General features: G+C 38.1%; 1 protein-coding gene and 1 long non-coding RNA gene across 3 annotated transcripts; one reads left to right on the top strand and one right to left on the bottom strand.

Annotated features, from left to right (window-relative positions):
- Positions 1-587: 587 nt before the first annotated feature.
- On the top strand, positions 588-1,905 carry LOC140966958 (uncharacterized). The gene is made up of 2 exons (XR_012173474.1): positions 588-694; positions 1,259-1,905. It is a non-coding gene; the product is annotated as an uncharacterized lncRNA (long non-coding RNA).
- Positions 1,632-12,281, bottom strand: LOC140966949 (leghemoglobin reductase-like). 2 transcript variants are annotated; one of them, XR_012173473.1, is made up of 3 exons: positions 11,902-12,281; positions 1,783-3,102; positions 1,632-1,674 (listed from the first exon to the last, which is right to left on the bottom strand). XR_012173473.1 is itself a non-coding variant. In XM_073427268.1 (2 exons), the coding sequence occupies exons 1-2, from the start codon at positions 12,163-12,165 to the stop codon at positions 1,852-1,854; spliced, it is 1,515 nt and encodes a 504-aa protein (XP_073283369.1). In that variant the 5' UTR covers positions 12,166-12,281; the 3' UTR covers positions 1,632-1,851. The 2 variants fall into 2 exon arrangements, 1 of the variants encoding a protein (XP_073283369.1); XM_073427268.1 differs by having other exon boundaries at positions 1,632-3,102.
- Between the last annotated feature and the right edge of the window lie 4,776 nt (positions 12,282-17,057).

The raw sequence follows: 17,057 nt of genomic DNA, 5'->3' as shown, positions 1-17,057 counted from the left end.
AATGTACTACACTAATGGGCCTTTATTAAAAATTAAAAAGCGTTTTGAACCCATTAAACACTAAAATAAACTCATCAAGTCCAATAATACTCCCGAAAAATATTTCGTTTAGGTACGTTTTTTAAAGTATTGCTCGAGCCCTCAAAAGTCCCCTAAATCGCTAAATTTTGCGCACCGATAAAAAAATATGTCTCGACGAGTAAAATACCACCAAAGCCCATTTTTCAAAAAATACACTTAAAAACACCTCATATTAAATAATTAAAATTAATTATTTAATAAAAATATTTTTCCTGATCATCTCCGTTCTCCGTTACTCGTTCGCGCGCGAAATGTAACTTAAAACCCTATTACATGAAACTTTACAATAACCATGAAATAACACATATCCATGCAAGAATCATGCATTAAGTACATAAAAACCATTAAACACATATTTAACTAAAACTCTAGATTGCATGCAGTCAGGTTACGTATTTCAAATTTTCTAGACTTACATTAGTTCAGCTGCAATATATGTGCTTAGGGTTGCAAAATCACCAGATTTTAAGTAACGATCGGCTATTTCAAGATAATGTTGAATTTGTATAATTCTTTTAACTTCACATCTTGTGTTCCTCTAACCGAGTTGCGTATAAACTTTTTAGTCGATTGAGCACTGGATCTGGCCATGTCTATGGACTCTCAGAATAGTGTAAAGGGGAAAGGCTAGACGAGTCACTTGGTCTGGTTTTAGAATCTGTGCACATAGCTGAGGATTTCAAGTTTTGGGGCAGATTTTGGAGATAAAGTCAATTGGTGCTTCCGTGTTTGAAAAGTTGTGGGAAAAAATAAAACAAGAATTAATGGTATAACAAGCGTAGTACGGGGAATTTTCAACTTGAATTTGCTTTGTTTTCAAACATTGTCCCTGGCTTCAAACTGTTGCGATTTGGGTATTATAAAGGTATTTTAAGAAGACCAAATTTGGCAAACACCCATTATTGTTTTTATCCACTTCGCATTGCATCTTGTTGTATGTATGAGACTTTAGCCTAATCACCTTTGAACTTTATTATATCTCCATATGCCTCCTGGTGTAAACCGTTAATGGGTAGGACGGATCGAGTATGACGCAATCTTTTAGCAAATTTAGCTGACCTGGATCTCAGAAAACAGAAGTATGAATCCTGCTTGATCAGGTCCTCTTCAATTAGCTCACCTGATTTTAACCCAAAGTCCAGTCAGCGAGCTCACCTGATTTTAACCCAAAGTCCAGTTACGCTGACCACACCAACCTAAAGAACCCCCAAGAAATCCCCGTCCAATCGAATCTATCATCCTAACTGTTACCGAGTTCAGGCAAACATTTTGATTGCTATCCCCTAAATAAATGGAAACGTTAGCTTGATCTTAAGAATATCATTCGATCCTTGACCGACTCGTTTATCATTTATTCCCTCACGAAGCTAACATGAAAACCGTCTGAACAAAGGGCCGATATTTGAGTATGTAGCCAAGTAATTTTCAACACATGAAAACAGAAATTTAAAATGCTATGCTGGAATGTGACTCTCGGTGTATTTCTTTTCAAAAGTAAATTCAGTCCACAGATAAAAACCAAGTATCTTCATAACCATAGAAGCTCAGAGTAAACAAGCTTATGATATTATTACTCTCAAGCCACGTGATGACCTGGAAGAAACATTTCAGTGCAGTATTATGATCAGAAGAAGAAGATGAAGAAATATTTTTCAACCACTTGATCAAATTTAAATTAAGGGCAGAAATGAAAAAGAAAACATGTTTTATGTCCGGTTGCAACTCTCAAAAAAAAACATGAGCTGTTGACATAACAAGATGCAAAGCTTCCTATATGTGAATGGGCTTGTCGTAAGTAGCCATAGCAGCCTCCTTCACAGCCTCGCTCATTGTTGGATGAGCATGACAAGTTCGAGCAATGTCTTCACTTGATGCTCCATAATGCAAAGCCAAAACAGCCTCGTGGATTATTTCCCCTGCATTTGGAGCCATGATGTGGACACCTAAAATTTTATCAGTCTCCTTCTCAGCAAGTATCTTGACCACTCCCTCAGCATCATCAATTGTTTTTGCCCTACTATTTGCCAAGAAAGGGAACTTTCCAACACGATAATCAACTCCAAGTGTTTTCACCTGCTCCTCAGTTTTCCCCACGTATGCCACCTCAGGGTGAGTGTAAACAACTCCGGGGACCAAATCGTAGTCAACATGAGCCTCCTTACCGGCGATACATTCCACGCATGCAACCCCATCCTCTTCCGCTTTGTGAGCCAACATAGGGCCGGGAATAACGTCACCAATGGCATACACACCTGGTACATTAGTGGCAAACCGCCCATTCACTAAGATCCGTCCAGCCTTATCAGTTTCGATCCCTAATTTCTCCAATCCAAGTCCAGCAGTAAATGGAACTCTGCCAGCAGAAACGAGAACAACGTCAGTTTCAAGAATGGTCTGATCACCTCCAGCTGAGGGTTCAAGGGTCAACTTCAAAGTATTACCACTGGCATCAACAGACAGCACCTTAGTTTTCAGCATGAACTTCATCTTTTGTTTCTCAAGAGCACGTTGAAATTGTTTTCGGACTTCACCATCCATGGTCGGTACGATGTCTGGTGCAAATTCAACAACATTGACCTCTGACCCCAGGCGACCCCAGACAGAGCCCATTTCAAGCCCAATATAGCCTGCCCCTATAACGACGAGCCTCTTGGGAATTTCTTTCAACGCCAAGGCCCCAGAGGATGATACAATTCTCTCCTCATCAATGGTTATCCCAGGTAAACTTTTGACATCAGAACCAGTTGCCACTATAATATTCTTCCCTTTCACGACTGTGTTGCCACCATCTAGAGTATCAACAGAAACTTCGGATGGAGAAAGAAACTTTCCATATCCCTTAACATAGTTAACTTTGTTCTTCTTGAATAGACCCTCAATTCCTTTAGTTAAATTACCAACTGCTTTATCTTTCTGGGCCATCATGGCTGGTACATCAACCTCAACAGAAGAAATCTTTACACCATGATTAGCAAACGAATGCTTGGCTTCATGATACATGTGAGAAGAATGTAGCAACGCCTGCACAAGATACATGGAACATAGACATGGAGTTTAACTAAAAACATCAACACTCACAAAAATTATTCTTTAGCATGTCACCAGCTATAGAAATTATAATCCAAAGAAAAAACTAGGATACATGCATGGGAAGTATGGAAAAAGAATTATTCATTGTTTTAAAACAAGATATAAGCTCTAAACTAACTGAATGGGATGCTCAAATACTCCCTCCATCCTGTAAATAGAAATTAAGCTACTGCTTTTGTCGGAGATCTTTCGATTTATATATAGCACAGGGAAAGGCTATAATACAGATGCATGCTATTAATAGTGTTGGAGTATATGCCATGTAACCAACTGTTGGCTAGGGAATTTATTGTCTCAGTTGTAATAAACAATCTTTATTTCAATATAATTTATTATTTCATGGTTTGTTATTTTTTTATCTGTATACTCATGCGATCAACATAGATAAAGACCTTGATTATACTTTAATACAAATTAATCGTAATTCGATGTTGAAACTCATTTGCAAACACTGTATAATCTAAATTCGTTCCTACACGATTCAGCAGCCTAAAACATGGATAAAGGTCGCTTGAGCTCGAGACTAGCATCTGTGATGTTGTGTACCGTGTTTCTTGGTAAAGGCATAGAGATGTTCAAACATGCAGATGGGTAGTTATATGATGATTATACCGAACTACCCTCCCTCGTACTTTCCAAGTGGTTATCATTCATCGAGAGGATAAGTCCGTGGTTATGATTGTACAACATTAGTCCTTATGACCCGGGACAACACTCAGGCTCTATATGCTAGGGCTGTGCTTTGACTCGTTTACTGACTCCAGGAAAGTCATCAGGTGGCGAGATTGAGTACAGTTGCGACACATGTAGGAGCCAGTGCATTGTAGTCGTGAATTCACCGCTCACCTACGGGTGTGGATATCCTATGTGATCTGATGAAATAATAGTGCATAGAATCTCTGGCCAGAGTACGAGATGTACGTTAGAGAATGAGTTCTCCAATTGTACATGCGATGCCACTATTTATTCTCAAATATGTGTCACATAGTTGTCGAACTCTTATGCAACCCTCGATGAACCAATGATTGCAGATTCAATCGGGATATATGAGACGAAGGGACCGTACTGTACGTTAATCATAATCGACTGGTTCTTGCAGGCACTATCAGTGATACCTAGGGAAACATGAGGCGATGCTACTAGACGTTCTTACCATAATTCGATGGGTTTAATTAGAAATATGATTTCTGACATTGTCATGATAAATTGTTGATACATAGAATGGGGCAAATTAGGGTAAGTCCGAATAAAGGATCATGTCTTGAATCATAAAGAGTTGTGAACCCACGGCTAGCTGTATCCCTGAACTATTGAGGGTCACATAAGTACTGGATCATTTTGTTCCCGTTGAGAGAATAAATTCAAGTAGTTGAATTTATACAAAATTATGATATAATAAATTCAAGGAGTTGAATTTATGATAATTAAATTTTGAGAAAATATATTCAAAGAGTTGAATTTATGAGATAGTAAATTTAAGATGTTGAATTTATGAATATATAAAATTTGGAGAGAATAAATTCAAAGAGTTGAATTTATAAAATTTGATAATTTAATTTATTAAACTCAAAAGTTGAGTTTATTAAATATTAAATTAAATATAGAGGGAAGTATGTTTAATGGGCTTTTAGGAGTACAAGTCTAACATACTAAATGATTAAAGTTTTTAATGGACTTTGATTAATTAATTAAACTAGTTGGACTAGTCCAATTAATTAATCAAGCTCATTAATGTTGATTAAGATGTCCAAATATTATATTATGGTAATTAGATCAAAAAAGCTTTATTTAAGTGGCAGACTTAAACCCTAGCCTCCACATGACAACCATAATTTCGAAAATTCCTACCCATCTCTTCTCAAGAATTTTCGGCCTCCATTCCTAGAATTTCAGGGGTTTTTTGTGCCGCCTCTAGTTTTTTATCTCAACGTAAAATCTGTTCTAATTTTCTATTGCAAATTAGAAGATGAACAAATCTTCTAGTCATGGACCTGATTCGAGGATTGAAGAAAAGGATCCTCGAAGGAAGATCGTAGGAAATACATCAAGAGCTATCTCCGCTAATCCTTGAATAGTTGGAGCCTTGTGATTCTTTCACCAAGGGTAAAATTTTTAAACATCCTATGTATGTTTGTTCATTAAAACCATACGAGTGCTCAAACAAATATTTTGATTGTCAAAATAAAATAAAAATTTTAAAACTTCCGCTGCGTTTGGCACGAGAAAAACCGAGATCCAACAAATGGTACATTTATGGAACGCATTAATTAATTATGGTTCTGTTCTTCTATTTTAAAACACTCACGTTCCTGAAAAAAAAACACATAAAATGTTGCCAGATCAAAACATAATACACGTGGTTCACCTTTTAAGAGTTAAAAGGGTTTTGTCAGAAAGCAAATCACGGCAAACTTTATGAATAGAGGTGCTTGAATTTTCTAAAAACTACAACAAGAGAGCAAAAGAAGTTTAAAGGTGTAAAACAAAGATGAAGAGATATAAAAACAAACAAAGAAGTTGAAACACAATCCACATGGGGAGTGGTTGAAATGTGACAAAATAATCAGAATTTAGCACCCAAGATTTGCCAACCTATAAATTTGCACCCAAACCCAACTAGGTCATCTATTAAATTTCGGTAATATGTGGGGCCATATTCATTAGGCTTTGTGAAAAAAACGTGGGCTGCATCTGTTGATTTAAATGAAAGTTCGAGAAAATTTATCAGACGCGTTTTTAACGCGTATTCACACTGACAGAGGCTCTATAAATAGAGCTCCTCCCTTCATTCTGAAATCATCCCTTCTTCGAGTTTTCTCTCATCTTATAAGCATTTGAGTGCTTAGTTCTATAATATTTGTGAGGTGTTTTGTTCTCCTGTATTAAGAAAGTGTGTGTTATCTTCGAAAACACAGTGAGTGAGTTGTACACCACAAAATATTATAGTGGAAATTCTTTTCATCTTGCCCGTGGTTTTTACCCTAATAATTTTTAGGGGTTTTCCACGTAAATCTAGGTGTCCAGTTTATTCTTTATTTTCGGGTTTTATTATCTCAAATTACCGCAAGTGGGACCAACAAGTGGTATCAGAGCCTTGGTTTAAAATTTCTTAAAAATTCTGAGTATGCTCTGTGGTTACAGCATAGACTGATCTTCCACATCAGAAAAATTTTTTTGAGATTTTTTATTTAAGGCGGGATTATTTTGTCCAATCTACTAAAACTGTTGTAGACATAATGGCGGGAAGGTACGAGATAGCAAAGTTCAACGGAAGCAATTTTATGCTGTGGAAAATAAAGATACAAGCAGTTTTAAGAAAGAAGAATTGCTTGGCGGCTATTGGTGATAGACCGGTGGAGATTACGGATGATGGAAAGTGGAACGAGATGAATGATAATGCTGTTGCCAATTTACACTTGGCTATAGCAGACGAAGTATTGTCAAGTATATCTAAGATAAAAACAGCAAAGGTTATATGGGATACTCTGACAAAGATGTACGAGGTCAAGTCCCTACACACATGATTTTCCTAAAAAGAAGACTTTATACTCTTCGGATGGCGGAATCCTCATCGATGACCGACCATATCAACACACTAAATACTCTATTTGCCCAACTCACTTCCATAGGGCATAAAATAGGTGAAAATGAACGTGCCGGGCTTCTACTTCAAAGTCTACCAGATTCATATGATCAACTTATCATCAACATTACCAACAATATTCTTATTGGCTTTCTAAGATTCGATGATGTCTTAACTGCGGTTCTCAGAGATGAAAACCGGCGCAAGAATAAGGAAGATGGGTTGGTAACCTCGAAGCAGGCAGAGGCATTACCGATGATAAAAGGAAGATTTATGGACCGTGACTCCAGTGAGAGTCAAAGACGAGGTAGATCAAAGTCGAGAAGTAAGAAGAAAAATATTTACTGCTTTAAATGTGGCGTTAAAGGACACTTCAAAAAAGAGTGTACGAGTATCGAGAAGAGTCTCAAGGAAATGTGGCCAGTACTTCAGGCAGTGGTGAAATATTATTCAGCGAAGCAGCAACAGTTGCAGAAGGCAGACACAAATTTTGTGACACATGGATTATGGATTCAGGAGCGACGTGGCACATGACGTATCANAAGAAAAATATTTACTGCTTTAAATGTGGCGTTAAAGGACACTTCAAAAAAGAGTGTACGAGTATCGAGAAGAGTCTCAAGGAAATGTGGCCAGTACTTCAGGCAGTGGTGAAATATTATTCAGCGAAGCAGCAACAGTTGCAGAAGGCAGACACAAATTTTGTGACACATGGATTATGGATTCAGGAGCGACGTGGCACATGACGTCTCGGAGAGAATGGTTTGATCATTATGAACCAGTCTCAGGAGAATCTGTATTCATGGGAAATGATCATGCCTTGGAAATCGCTGGGGTCGGTATTATAAAAATTAAAATGTTTGATGGCACCATTCGCACCATACAGGAGGTACGACATGTGAAAGGACTGACGAAGAATCTTTTGTCCTTGGGGCAATTGGATGACATCGGGTGCAAAACTCGTATCGAGAACGGGATCATGAAAATTGTGAAGGGTGCGCTTGTGGTTATGAAGGCGGAAAAAATTGCTGCAAATCTGTATGTACTTTTGAGAGAAACACACAAAGAGGCAGAACTAGCTGTTACATCAATTGGTTGAGGAGAAGAATTAACAGTGTTATGGCATAGAAAGCTCGGGCATATGTCAGAACGGGGGTTGAAAATTCTCTCAGAACGGAAGCTGCTGCCGGGACTTACAAAAGTGTCACTATACTTTTGTGAGCACTGTGTTACCAGTAAACAACACAGATTAAAGTTTGGCACTTCTACTGCCAGGAGCAAAATCATATTGGAGCTGATTCATTCGGATGTTTGGCAAGCACCGGTTGTATCCCTAGGAGGAGCGAGAGACTGTGTCTCGTTCATTGATGATGTCTCTAGGAGATGTTGGGTGTATACAATCAAGAAGAAATCAGATGCTTTCCAGATCTTCAAAGATTTCAAAGCGCGGGTTGAACTTGATTCAGAAAAGAAAATCAAGTGTCTGAGGACTGACAATGGAGAAAAATATAGCAGTGAAGAGTTTGATGCATATTGTCAACATGAAGGCATCAAAAGACAGTTCACAACGGCTTACACACCTCAACAGAATGGAGTAGCGGAGCGGATGAACAGGACCTTGTTGGACAGAACAAGAGCAATGTTGAGGACTGCGGGTCTAGACAAGTCATTTTGGGCAGAAGCATTCAAAACCGCTTGTTATATTATCAATCGTTCTCCTTCAGTGGCGATTGATCTGAAGACTCCAATGGAGATGTGGACTGGGAAGCCGACAGATTATTCTCATTTGCATACATTTGGAAGTCCTGTGTACGTTCTGTACAATGAGCAAGAAAGATCAAAGTTGGATTCGAAATCCAGAAAAAGTATCTTCTTGGGTTATGCTGATGGAGTAAAGGGGTTTCGCTTGTGGGGTCCTACTGTTCACAAGCTTGTCATCAGCAGAGATGTTATCTTCGAGGAAGATAAAGTGAAGGGAGACAAAGGTACACAGAATTCAGAAACTACTATATTTCAGGTGGAAAATAAGACAGACGAAGGTCAAATTTCTTGTGAAGCAGACCATGGCACGAAGAACAAGAACATGTTGAGTCTGAAGTTTCCAATGTGAGGCAGTCAACTCGAGACAGAATACCACCAGGTTGGCTTTCAGATTATGTCATTGAAATCAATATTGCATATTGTCTATTATCAGAGGATGGTGAGCCATCGAGTTTCCACGAGGCTACTCAAAGCTCGGATGTATCCTTATGGATGATAGCAATGCAAGAAGAGTTGGAGGCATTAGACAAGAATAAAACTTGTGATCTTGTTACACTACCACGAGGAAGGAAAGCCATTGGAAACAGATGAGTCTATAAGATCAAGCGTGACGGCAATAACCAAGTGGAGCGGTATCGTGCTAGAGTGGTGGTGAAAGGGTATGCTCAGAAAGAAGGCATTGACTTCAATGAGATATTTTCTCCTATGGTTCGGCTTCAACAGTCAGAGTAGTGTTGGCATTGTGTGCGGTGTTTGACCTACATCTAGAACAACGAGATGTGAAAACAGCATTTCTTCATGGAAATCTTGAAGAAGAAATCTATATGCTTCAGCCAGAAGGTTTTGCGGAAAAAGGCAAAGAGAACTTGGTTTGCAGGTTGAACAAATCTCTGTACGGTCTCAAACAGGCGCCGAGGTGTTGGTACAAGAGATTTGATTACTATATCATGAGCCTTGGATACAACAGACTGAGTGCAGACCCTTGTACGTATTTCAAGAAGTCTGGTGATGATTATATCATTTTGCTGTTGTATGTGGACAACATGTTGGTAGCAAGCCCCAACAAAGATCAGGTCCAAGGATTAAAGGCACAGTGGGCTAGGGAATTTGATATGAAGGACTTGGGACCAGCAAACAAGATTCTAGGGATGCAAGTTCACCGAGACCGAAGTAACAGAACGATTTGGCTTTCCCAGAAAAATTATTTGAAGAAAGTCTTGCAACGCTTCAACATGCAAGATAGTCAGCCAATTTCGACCCCTCTTCCTGTTAACTTCAAGTTATCCTCCGAGATGTGTCCTAGCAGTGAAGCAGAGAGGATTGAGATGTCACGAGTACCATAAGCATCAGCAGTGGAAAGTTTGATGTTCGCCATGATCTGTACAAGACCGGACATTGGTCAAGCAGTGGGAGCAGTTAGTCGGTATATGGTGAATCCTGGAAGAGAGCATTGGAGCACTGTTAAGAGTATCCTTAGATACATTAAGGGTATCTCGAATGCTGCATTTTGTTATGGAGGATCGGATTTTACACTCAGGGGTTATGTCGATTCAGATTATGCAGGTGATCCTGATAAGAGGAAATCTACTACTGGTTATGTGTTTACACTTGCAGGAGGAGCAGTAAGCTGGGTTTCAAAACTGCAGACAGTTGTGGCGTTATCTACAACGGATGCAGAATATATGGCAGCTACTCAAGCTTGCAAAGAGGCAATATGGATTAAAAGGTTATTGGAGGAGATCGGGCACAAACAAAAGAATGTTTCTTTGTTTTGTAACAGTCAGAGTGCCTTGCACATCGCAAGAAATCCAGCCTTTCATTCCAGGACGAAACACATTGGAGTACAATTTCATTTTGTGCGAGAAATAGTAGAAGAAGGAAGCGTGGATATGCAGAAGATCTATACGAAAAAAAACATAGCTGATTTTCTGACCAAGCCAGTGAACACTGATAAGTTTTATTGGTGTAGATCCTCAAGTGGCCTAGCAGAAACGTAAGCAGCAGGTAATGACAAGATTGAAAGGATGTGTGAAGATGTGTTTGATTCTCAATCAAATCTCCAAGTGGGAGAAATTTCGGTAATATGTGGGGCCATAGGTGGCAAAATATATTCATTAGGCTTTGTGAAAAAAACGTGGGCTGCATCTGTTGATTTAAATGAAAGTTCGAGGAAATTTATCAGACGCGTTTTTAACGCGTATTCACAGTGACAGAGGTTCTATAAATAGAGCTCCTCCTTTCATTCTGAAATCATCCCTTCTTCGAGTTTTCTCTCATCTTATAAGCATTTGAGTGCTTAGTTCTATAATATTTGTGAGGTGTTTTGTTTTCCTGTATTAAGAGAGTGTGTGTTCTCTTTAGAAACACGGTGAGTGAGTTGTACACCACAAAATATTATAGTGGAAATTCTTTTCATCTTGCCCGTGGTTTTTACCCTAATAAATTTTAGGGGTTTTTCACGTAAATCTAGGTGTCCATTTTATTCTTTATTTTCGGGTTTTATTATCTCAAATTACCGCAAGTGGGACCAACATTAAAATCACCGACGATCTCTCACGGGGTAAGCAACACAGTTCACACGTACATTCTTATTATGTAACAGTTCTAAGTTTTTAAAACTCTGAAAGGGATGCCAGTGTCAAATCCTGTTCAGACAGATAGACATCGCGTGTTATTTATAACCTTTTTAATATAATTCACCGACTAAAAAGGCTAAAAACTGAGGAAGAGAAAATGATAGTACTTTCCATCTTATAAAACTAACTTCTAACAACCCCTTTCATTTCCATCATGCCTTCAAATGGCGGTTGTACAAACTATGTTATACCGCAATTCTAATTATCGTTTATGTTAACAACAAATAAAGTAACCTTGTTCCATTTAATCATGAAAAATTATTGATCATTAATATTTAGACAAAATTCACCACAATTAGCTTTAGGAAAACAAATACATATTGCACTTGATTATATCATTACCTTCTCATCTCGCACCAAAGATATCAAAGAAACGTTGATTATGGCATCACGAATTAAAGTAAAATTTGTACCCAATATACTTTCTTTAACTGAATCACTAACTAAACTATTAAAGACGCGACACACAATGCCGTGTTACAGAATAAAAGAGCTAATAGCGGAGAATTTGTAAACAGCAGCTGATTACCCAGTAGTAAACCTATCGTCTAACACAGAAAAGAGATGCGACAATCTAAAGTCACAATACACCTCGGCAAGCCCAATCTTCAATCAATACCAATCAACACATCACTCCGGGAAACAAAAAAATCAGGGATACGAAACAGCAACTTGACAGACCAAAAAAATTCAGCAAGCAACCCGAAAAATCCAACAGATCTGGAAAATCAGACGAACACAGGCACATACCTTGGAGGGGATGCAACCAACGTTGAGGCAAGTACCTCCGAGAGCGCCTCGCTTTTCAATACAGGTGGTCTTGAAGCCAAGCTGCGCGGCCTTGATGGCGGCAACGTAACCCCCCGGGCCGCCGCCAATGACGACGACGTCGTTCTCCTCGGATCCCGAAGAGAACCCCCTGCAGCTCCCGATACTCGAGTACCTGCTTCCGTAGTACAAATGCCTCGATGATGACAAAAGAGAGCTGACTTTTCGCCTACTCGCCATCGCCATTTCTGACCGATATTCGTCTATACAGGAGAATTGTTCGACACAGCAGAACGGAAATTACAAGCTATATTACTCTTCTTTGAAAATTTTCGAGGGGAAGGGTACATAAATTGACGTTAAACCACAGCCGTTTACTGTTTGCATCCGTTAATTTAGACCGTCCAGATCATATGTAAACATTTTGACATCTTAATGGGAAAAATGATTTATTAATTAGAAGGTTTGATTTTGTTTATCCATCTACTTTTTAATGTATATATGATTTTAAAAAAAATTAATTGTTAAGTTTTCATTAATGATAAATGCATAAATTTTATTTTTTTGAGATTTAATTAAAGACATGAAAGCCCATTTTCCTTAAGTTATAACCAACCTCTCTCATAATCTCACTTCGAAAATCTTCAAAATATGTAAATTCTGCCGGCCCAAATAAAATTAGGCCCATCGGATTAAAACCAATGAAGTCATAAGATAGAGTGATAAAAGAAAAGTTAAACCTTCACGCACTTTGAGAAAATTAAGACATGATCCATGACCAGTGATGAGTCAAACCACTTGGAAGAATTCAAACTAAATCAAACATAATCATCAAAAAATAGTCTATACAACTGATCATCAACATATCAATACAAAATTATTTGCAAATTTCATCAATTCTAGTTTATTTTTATTCGCTTATTTCAAGTTTTCATTAGCTTAATTTCTCTAGTTTTACCATATTCATTCAGCTTTTCTATTTGGGGAAATTTGTAATCACTCTCCAATTTCATTCTCAACTTTTTCCTCATTCTCCATCCCTCTATTTTTCGTTTTAACTCCCTGATTTTATAAAATTTTCAAAATCATCTTTAATTTTATAATTTCTGTAAGTGGCATTGTTATACCTATCGATCCTATTCTTGAAAGCATATAGCCTCTAGACATACAGCTACGCAAGGTTTCCAGCCTATATACCAATATCAAATGATCGTTTTTTTATTGGCCCATCATGCTTTCGTATAATAGATCAAACTATTTACCTTTTTGACCAAAATGCAGTCGGGTTATATCCACCGGGTTTTACAGAATGCTCTTCACAGCCTAACCAAACAGTCGCAACAGATGGTTCCTGACGTAGATTCCTTTAACAGCACCTAGCACAACCCTGTTTCGTTTCCTACCTCAGGGTGTATATTAAAATAGTTCAATCTGAGACTAATACATGAGAGGGCAAAAGCCTTGGTTCTTTTATTCAAACATATAGAATATTATTTCATAGTTACCTCCTATGGAGGAGGAGAAACTTGTTTAGTCACTAATGGTAGCTGAACTCAAAATACACATAAACTTGAAAGAAAATATTACAACTTGGTTGAAAGAAAATGAAGAGGTTGATCGATGCCTTCATCTTTCTTCTGCCTTCTTATTTATAGAAGCCCTTTCGGATTTGTTTTTCGTACTTCAAACTCTTACAATAACTTTTCTTTAATGCCTTCCAGTTGAGGTTGGCATTATCTCCTGAGTGGGTTAAGTGGGTGTTTTAATGGTCCCTCCACCTTTTCTTGATTAGTCTTTTTTCTAGATCATTAATCTAGAAATTGCTCGTTCTTCTGACCGTTATCTCCTAGCATATCCAGTAGATATGTGTTTGTATTATATCAACTGAGATCTCGTTTCCTGCTTCTTTTAACCGTTTGTGGAAATCTTTAAAGTTCTTCAGCTAATTTCTTTGTGATTTAATCCATCTTTTAGAAACTTTAAAAAATGTAGCATACATTTCTTTTGTTTCTAAGTTTCGGTTTAACTCTGGTGTGATTTTCTTGTTCCCATTTACTCTTTATTTATATTTGTAATTGGGTCCAAGTCCTTTTGTTCATTTAGTGGGTTAGTCACATGCCCACTATCTCTTGTCGAGAAATCTTTAGCTTTTGTTATCCCCAAGGAAAAGTTATGGTAGTCACATGTCTATTTATTTTTGTCGAGGAATCTTATACTTTTAGTTTCCCCGAGAAAAACGTGGTTGTGGTCCTTCACCACTTGGTCTTGTCCCAGCAAAATGCTTCTTGTCTGACCGAGGTCTGAAACCTTTGCCAAACTCTGGCTCCTTCTGGTTTGGGCATTCTGGGTAGATCTGTTCTGACCATCTTCCCACATGAGCCATATAACAGAATTTCCGATGAGTTTCTTTACTCCCCGGCAGCTTGCTGTTCTACAAAAGATTTCTTTTGTTTTCGAATAAATCTTCTGCAAAACTTGTTGTCTTTCCCGTCATGATATTTAACAAGAATGATCTGTTTACTGAATTGTGATAAAATTTAAACGGAAATTTGACATTGTCCATCTCAGTTAGATAGACCCATAAACCTCATGCTCTTCTGGTTGAAATGTCATCTTCAATTATTGAAGCAACAAGGGGTGTTTCTTCTGACGGAGGATCTTTGATAAATTTTTGAACATTTGTATCTGGCCTCTTTAACTTGATAAAATGAAAGGCTTCGTGTGAGTCTTTTCGTGCTGGTTCTGGGGCTGACACCTGCCGAAAGGCCACTCATCTAATGATAGAGACAGACCATCAAGAGGGGTTCCAAAGTTCGCCTTTTCTGCCCTCTTTCTTTTTGCTGTCCCATCGATAAATGGACGAACCCCGGCATGCTCAGCCGAAGAAACTTCATCGGGATGGCTATAAAGGACAACGAATCTTTTAGTCAATAGAGTGCAACCTGACGTCTGATTGCGTGCTTAGGGCGAGGCAAGTAAGTAGCTCTTTAATTGACGAATTCAGAGAAGACTTGATTCGAGAACGAAAAGGGTTGGTTCAGTGCAACCTGACGTCTGATTGTTTGCACGAGACTTGTGCGGCTCTGCAAGACCTGTTGTGACCGAGAAGTAGGAATTCTAGATCTGCCTACCTCCCTTGCACTTTTAGCAGAAGGGTCAATGATTGCGTTCACGCCGGCTGCCTTTTCATTGGCTCTCGGAATATCATATAGCCACTTCACAAAGCACAAAGAGAGTACACATACATAGCTCATAGCTGGAGTGGAACGAATTCCTTTGCCTTTAGGTGCGTCAAGTCACCCCCTGCGCTCAGCATCTTCACTAACTGACCTTGGTATCAATCCAATCTATTGGATAAAATACTCATCCCCTCACCCCTCACCAAGACAACCGAGAAAGAGAACGCCTAGAGGGAAATGCGAAAAAAAAGTAAAGATCGGGAAACTTTACTTTACTTTAATTTATTTCTTATTTTTGTGGAGCTCTGTCCATTGATCAATTTTGACTTGTTTAAATGTTGGTCAAGACCTTTCATTTGATTGTTGAGTTATAGTTTCATTTATTAGTCCAGTCGGGAGTGCTGAATTTTTATTATACAGAGGAAGACTTTCTGTCCACGCGGGCAAGTTTTTGGAGCTACTTTCTAGTTCTATTCTAATAACTTCGTCCTGCGCTTCAAATGCGATCTATTCTTTATTTAGAATCAAGTCGGGCTTTTCTCAGTCTTCATAGGTATTCTCGAGGTCAATGAGATGCACTAGTCAAGATGAAATTGGGGGAAGTTGGAAAGGTTGCAGTGTTGTTTAGTCTCAACATCCGGGTGGATACCTTAAGAATTAAGTCAGGAATTCCATCTTTTGGTGGGCACTCTAAGTCAGTTCATTCCCGACGAGGTTATTAAATATAAATAATAAATACAAGAGGGCTAGTCTTAGGAGATTTCTGCTATGAAACCCGTTATGAAGGTCATGGTTTGTGTCTACTCCTCTGAGTACGGAATTAGGCACATAATCATCAGTTCTTTAATCGATTCAATCTCAGTCAATGGTCCACTTTCTCCTAGAAGGCAACAAAGGGGCATGATAAGCTAAAAAAAGGAATTGGAGAACGATTGTTGTGGTCAAGATAGAAAAAAATCTTTGAGCAAGCACTAGTCTGGAAAATGGCAACGAAACTTCTTGGTGATCCAGTCAAGCAAGGGCAAAAACTACCAGGCCCAGGCTTTGAACACATTTTTATGGAGTCGACCACAACTTTTTTTTGGAGGCTCTTAAGTTTCTTTCTCATGCGCGGTCCTCAACAAACACGACATTTGGCAAGAAACAATCTAAGCGAAGAAAGATTGAAAAGCATGGAGGTAGCCCCGCCAGCTTTTGAAAGATGGGTTTTAAAGAGAGATTAGGACTCTAGTTATGATTAGACCTCTAAAGAGATGGGCAAGTTGGATCGGAGCTTTTCCGTAGCTATGTCCCTAAACCAATCAAGCCTGACTTTTCCTTGTCTTCTTTTGTTTCCTGCCCCGGTTAGCTAGGCCCATGCTACTACTTAAATTATAATTCACCCAAGTGTAGGTTGTCTACAAGTAATATATTTCGTAAGTACGAGATCGATCCACAGAGAGGTTATTTTAAGTTTAAATTTATTAATTTATAGATTATCAAATGCAAGAACGAAGTTTACAAATTATAAATTTTGTCAAGGTTCGAGGATTTATTCTTGGTTTATGCAATATTGTTTAACTAAAAGTAAAACAAAGGAAACCACCATAAATAATGGTTCCAAGAAAATAAAAATATTTAAACACACACCTAATATAATATAGTTCCTACTATAGAAAATACCGAATTCACCGATATTTTATATATGGTACCTATGATTATATATATAACTATATAAATATATAACTGCATAAAATAAATGTTAAATTAAATCATTATATTTCATTTAGAACAACCGGCAGAGCCACGATATTGCCTAAATGAAATATATGATTTAATAAGTTAGTTGCGGGAAAGTAAAAGTTAGTTGCGATAAAGTTGCCATAAAGTAAATGTTAGATGAGGAAAGTAAAAGTTAGTTGCAATAAAGTAAATGTTAGATGCGGAAAGTAAAAGTTAGTTGCGATAAAGTAAATGTTA

Source organism: Primulina huaijiensis, chromosome 2 (genome assembly GCF_012295235.1).
Source record: "Primulina huaijiensis isolate GDHJ02 chromosome 2, ASM1229523v2, whole genome shotgun sequence".
NCBI lineage: Eukaryota > Viridiplantae > Streptophyta > Magnoliopsida > Lamiales > Gesneriaceae > Primulina > Primulina huaijiensis.
The sequence above is the reverse complement of the archived record's forward strand: the minus strand, read 5'-3'. Positions and strand labels throughout refer to the sequence as shown.

What these genes read in the sequence shown, in the direction of transcription:
- LOC140966949 (XM_073427268.1), bottom strand. Translation starts at nt 12,165, where the DNA reads ATGGCGATGGCGAGTAGGCGAAAAGTCAGCTCTCTTTTGTCATCATCG. An exon ending in TTGGTTGCATCCCCTCCAAG is followed by an intron (nt 3,103 to 11,901) that starts GTATGTGCCTGT and finishes TATCTTGTGCAG; the next exon opens with GCGTTGCTACATTCTTCTCA.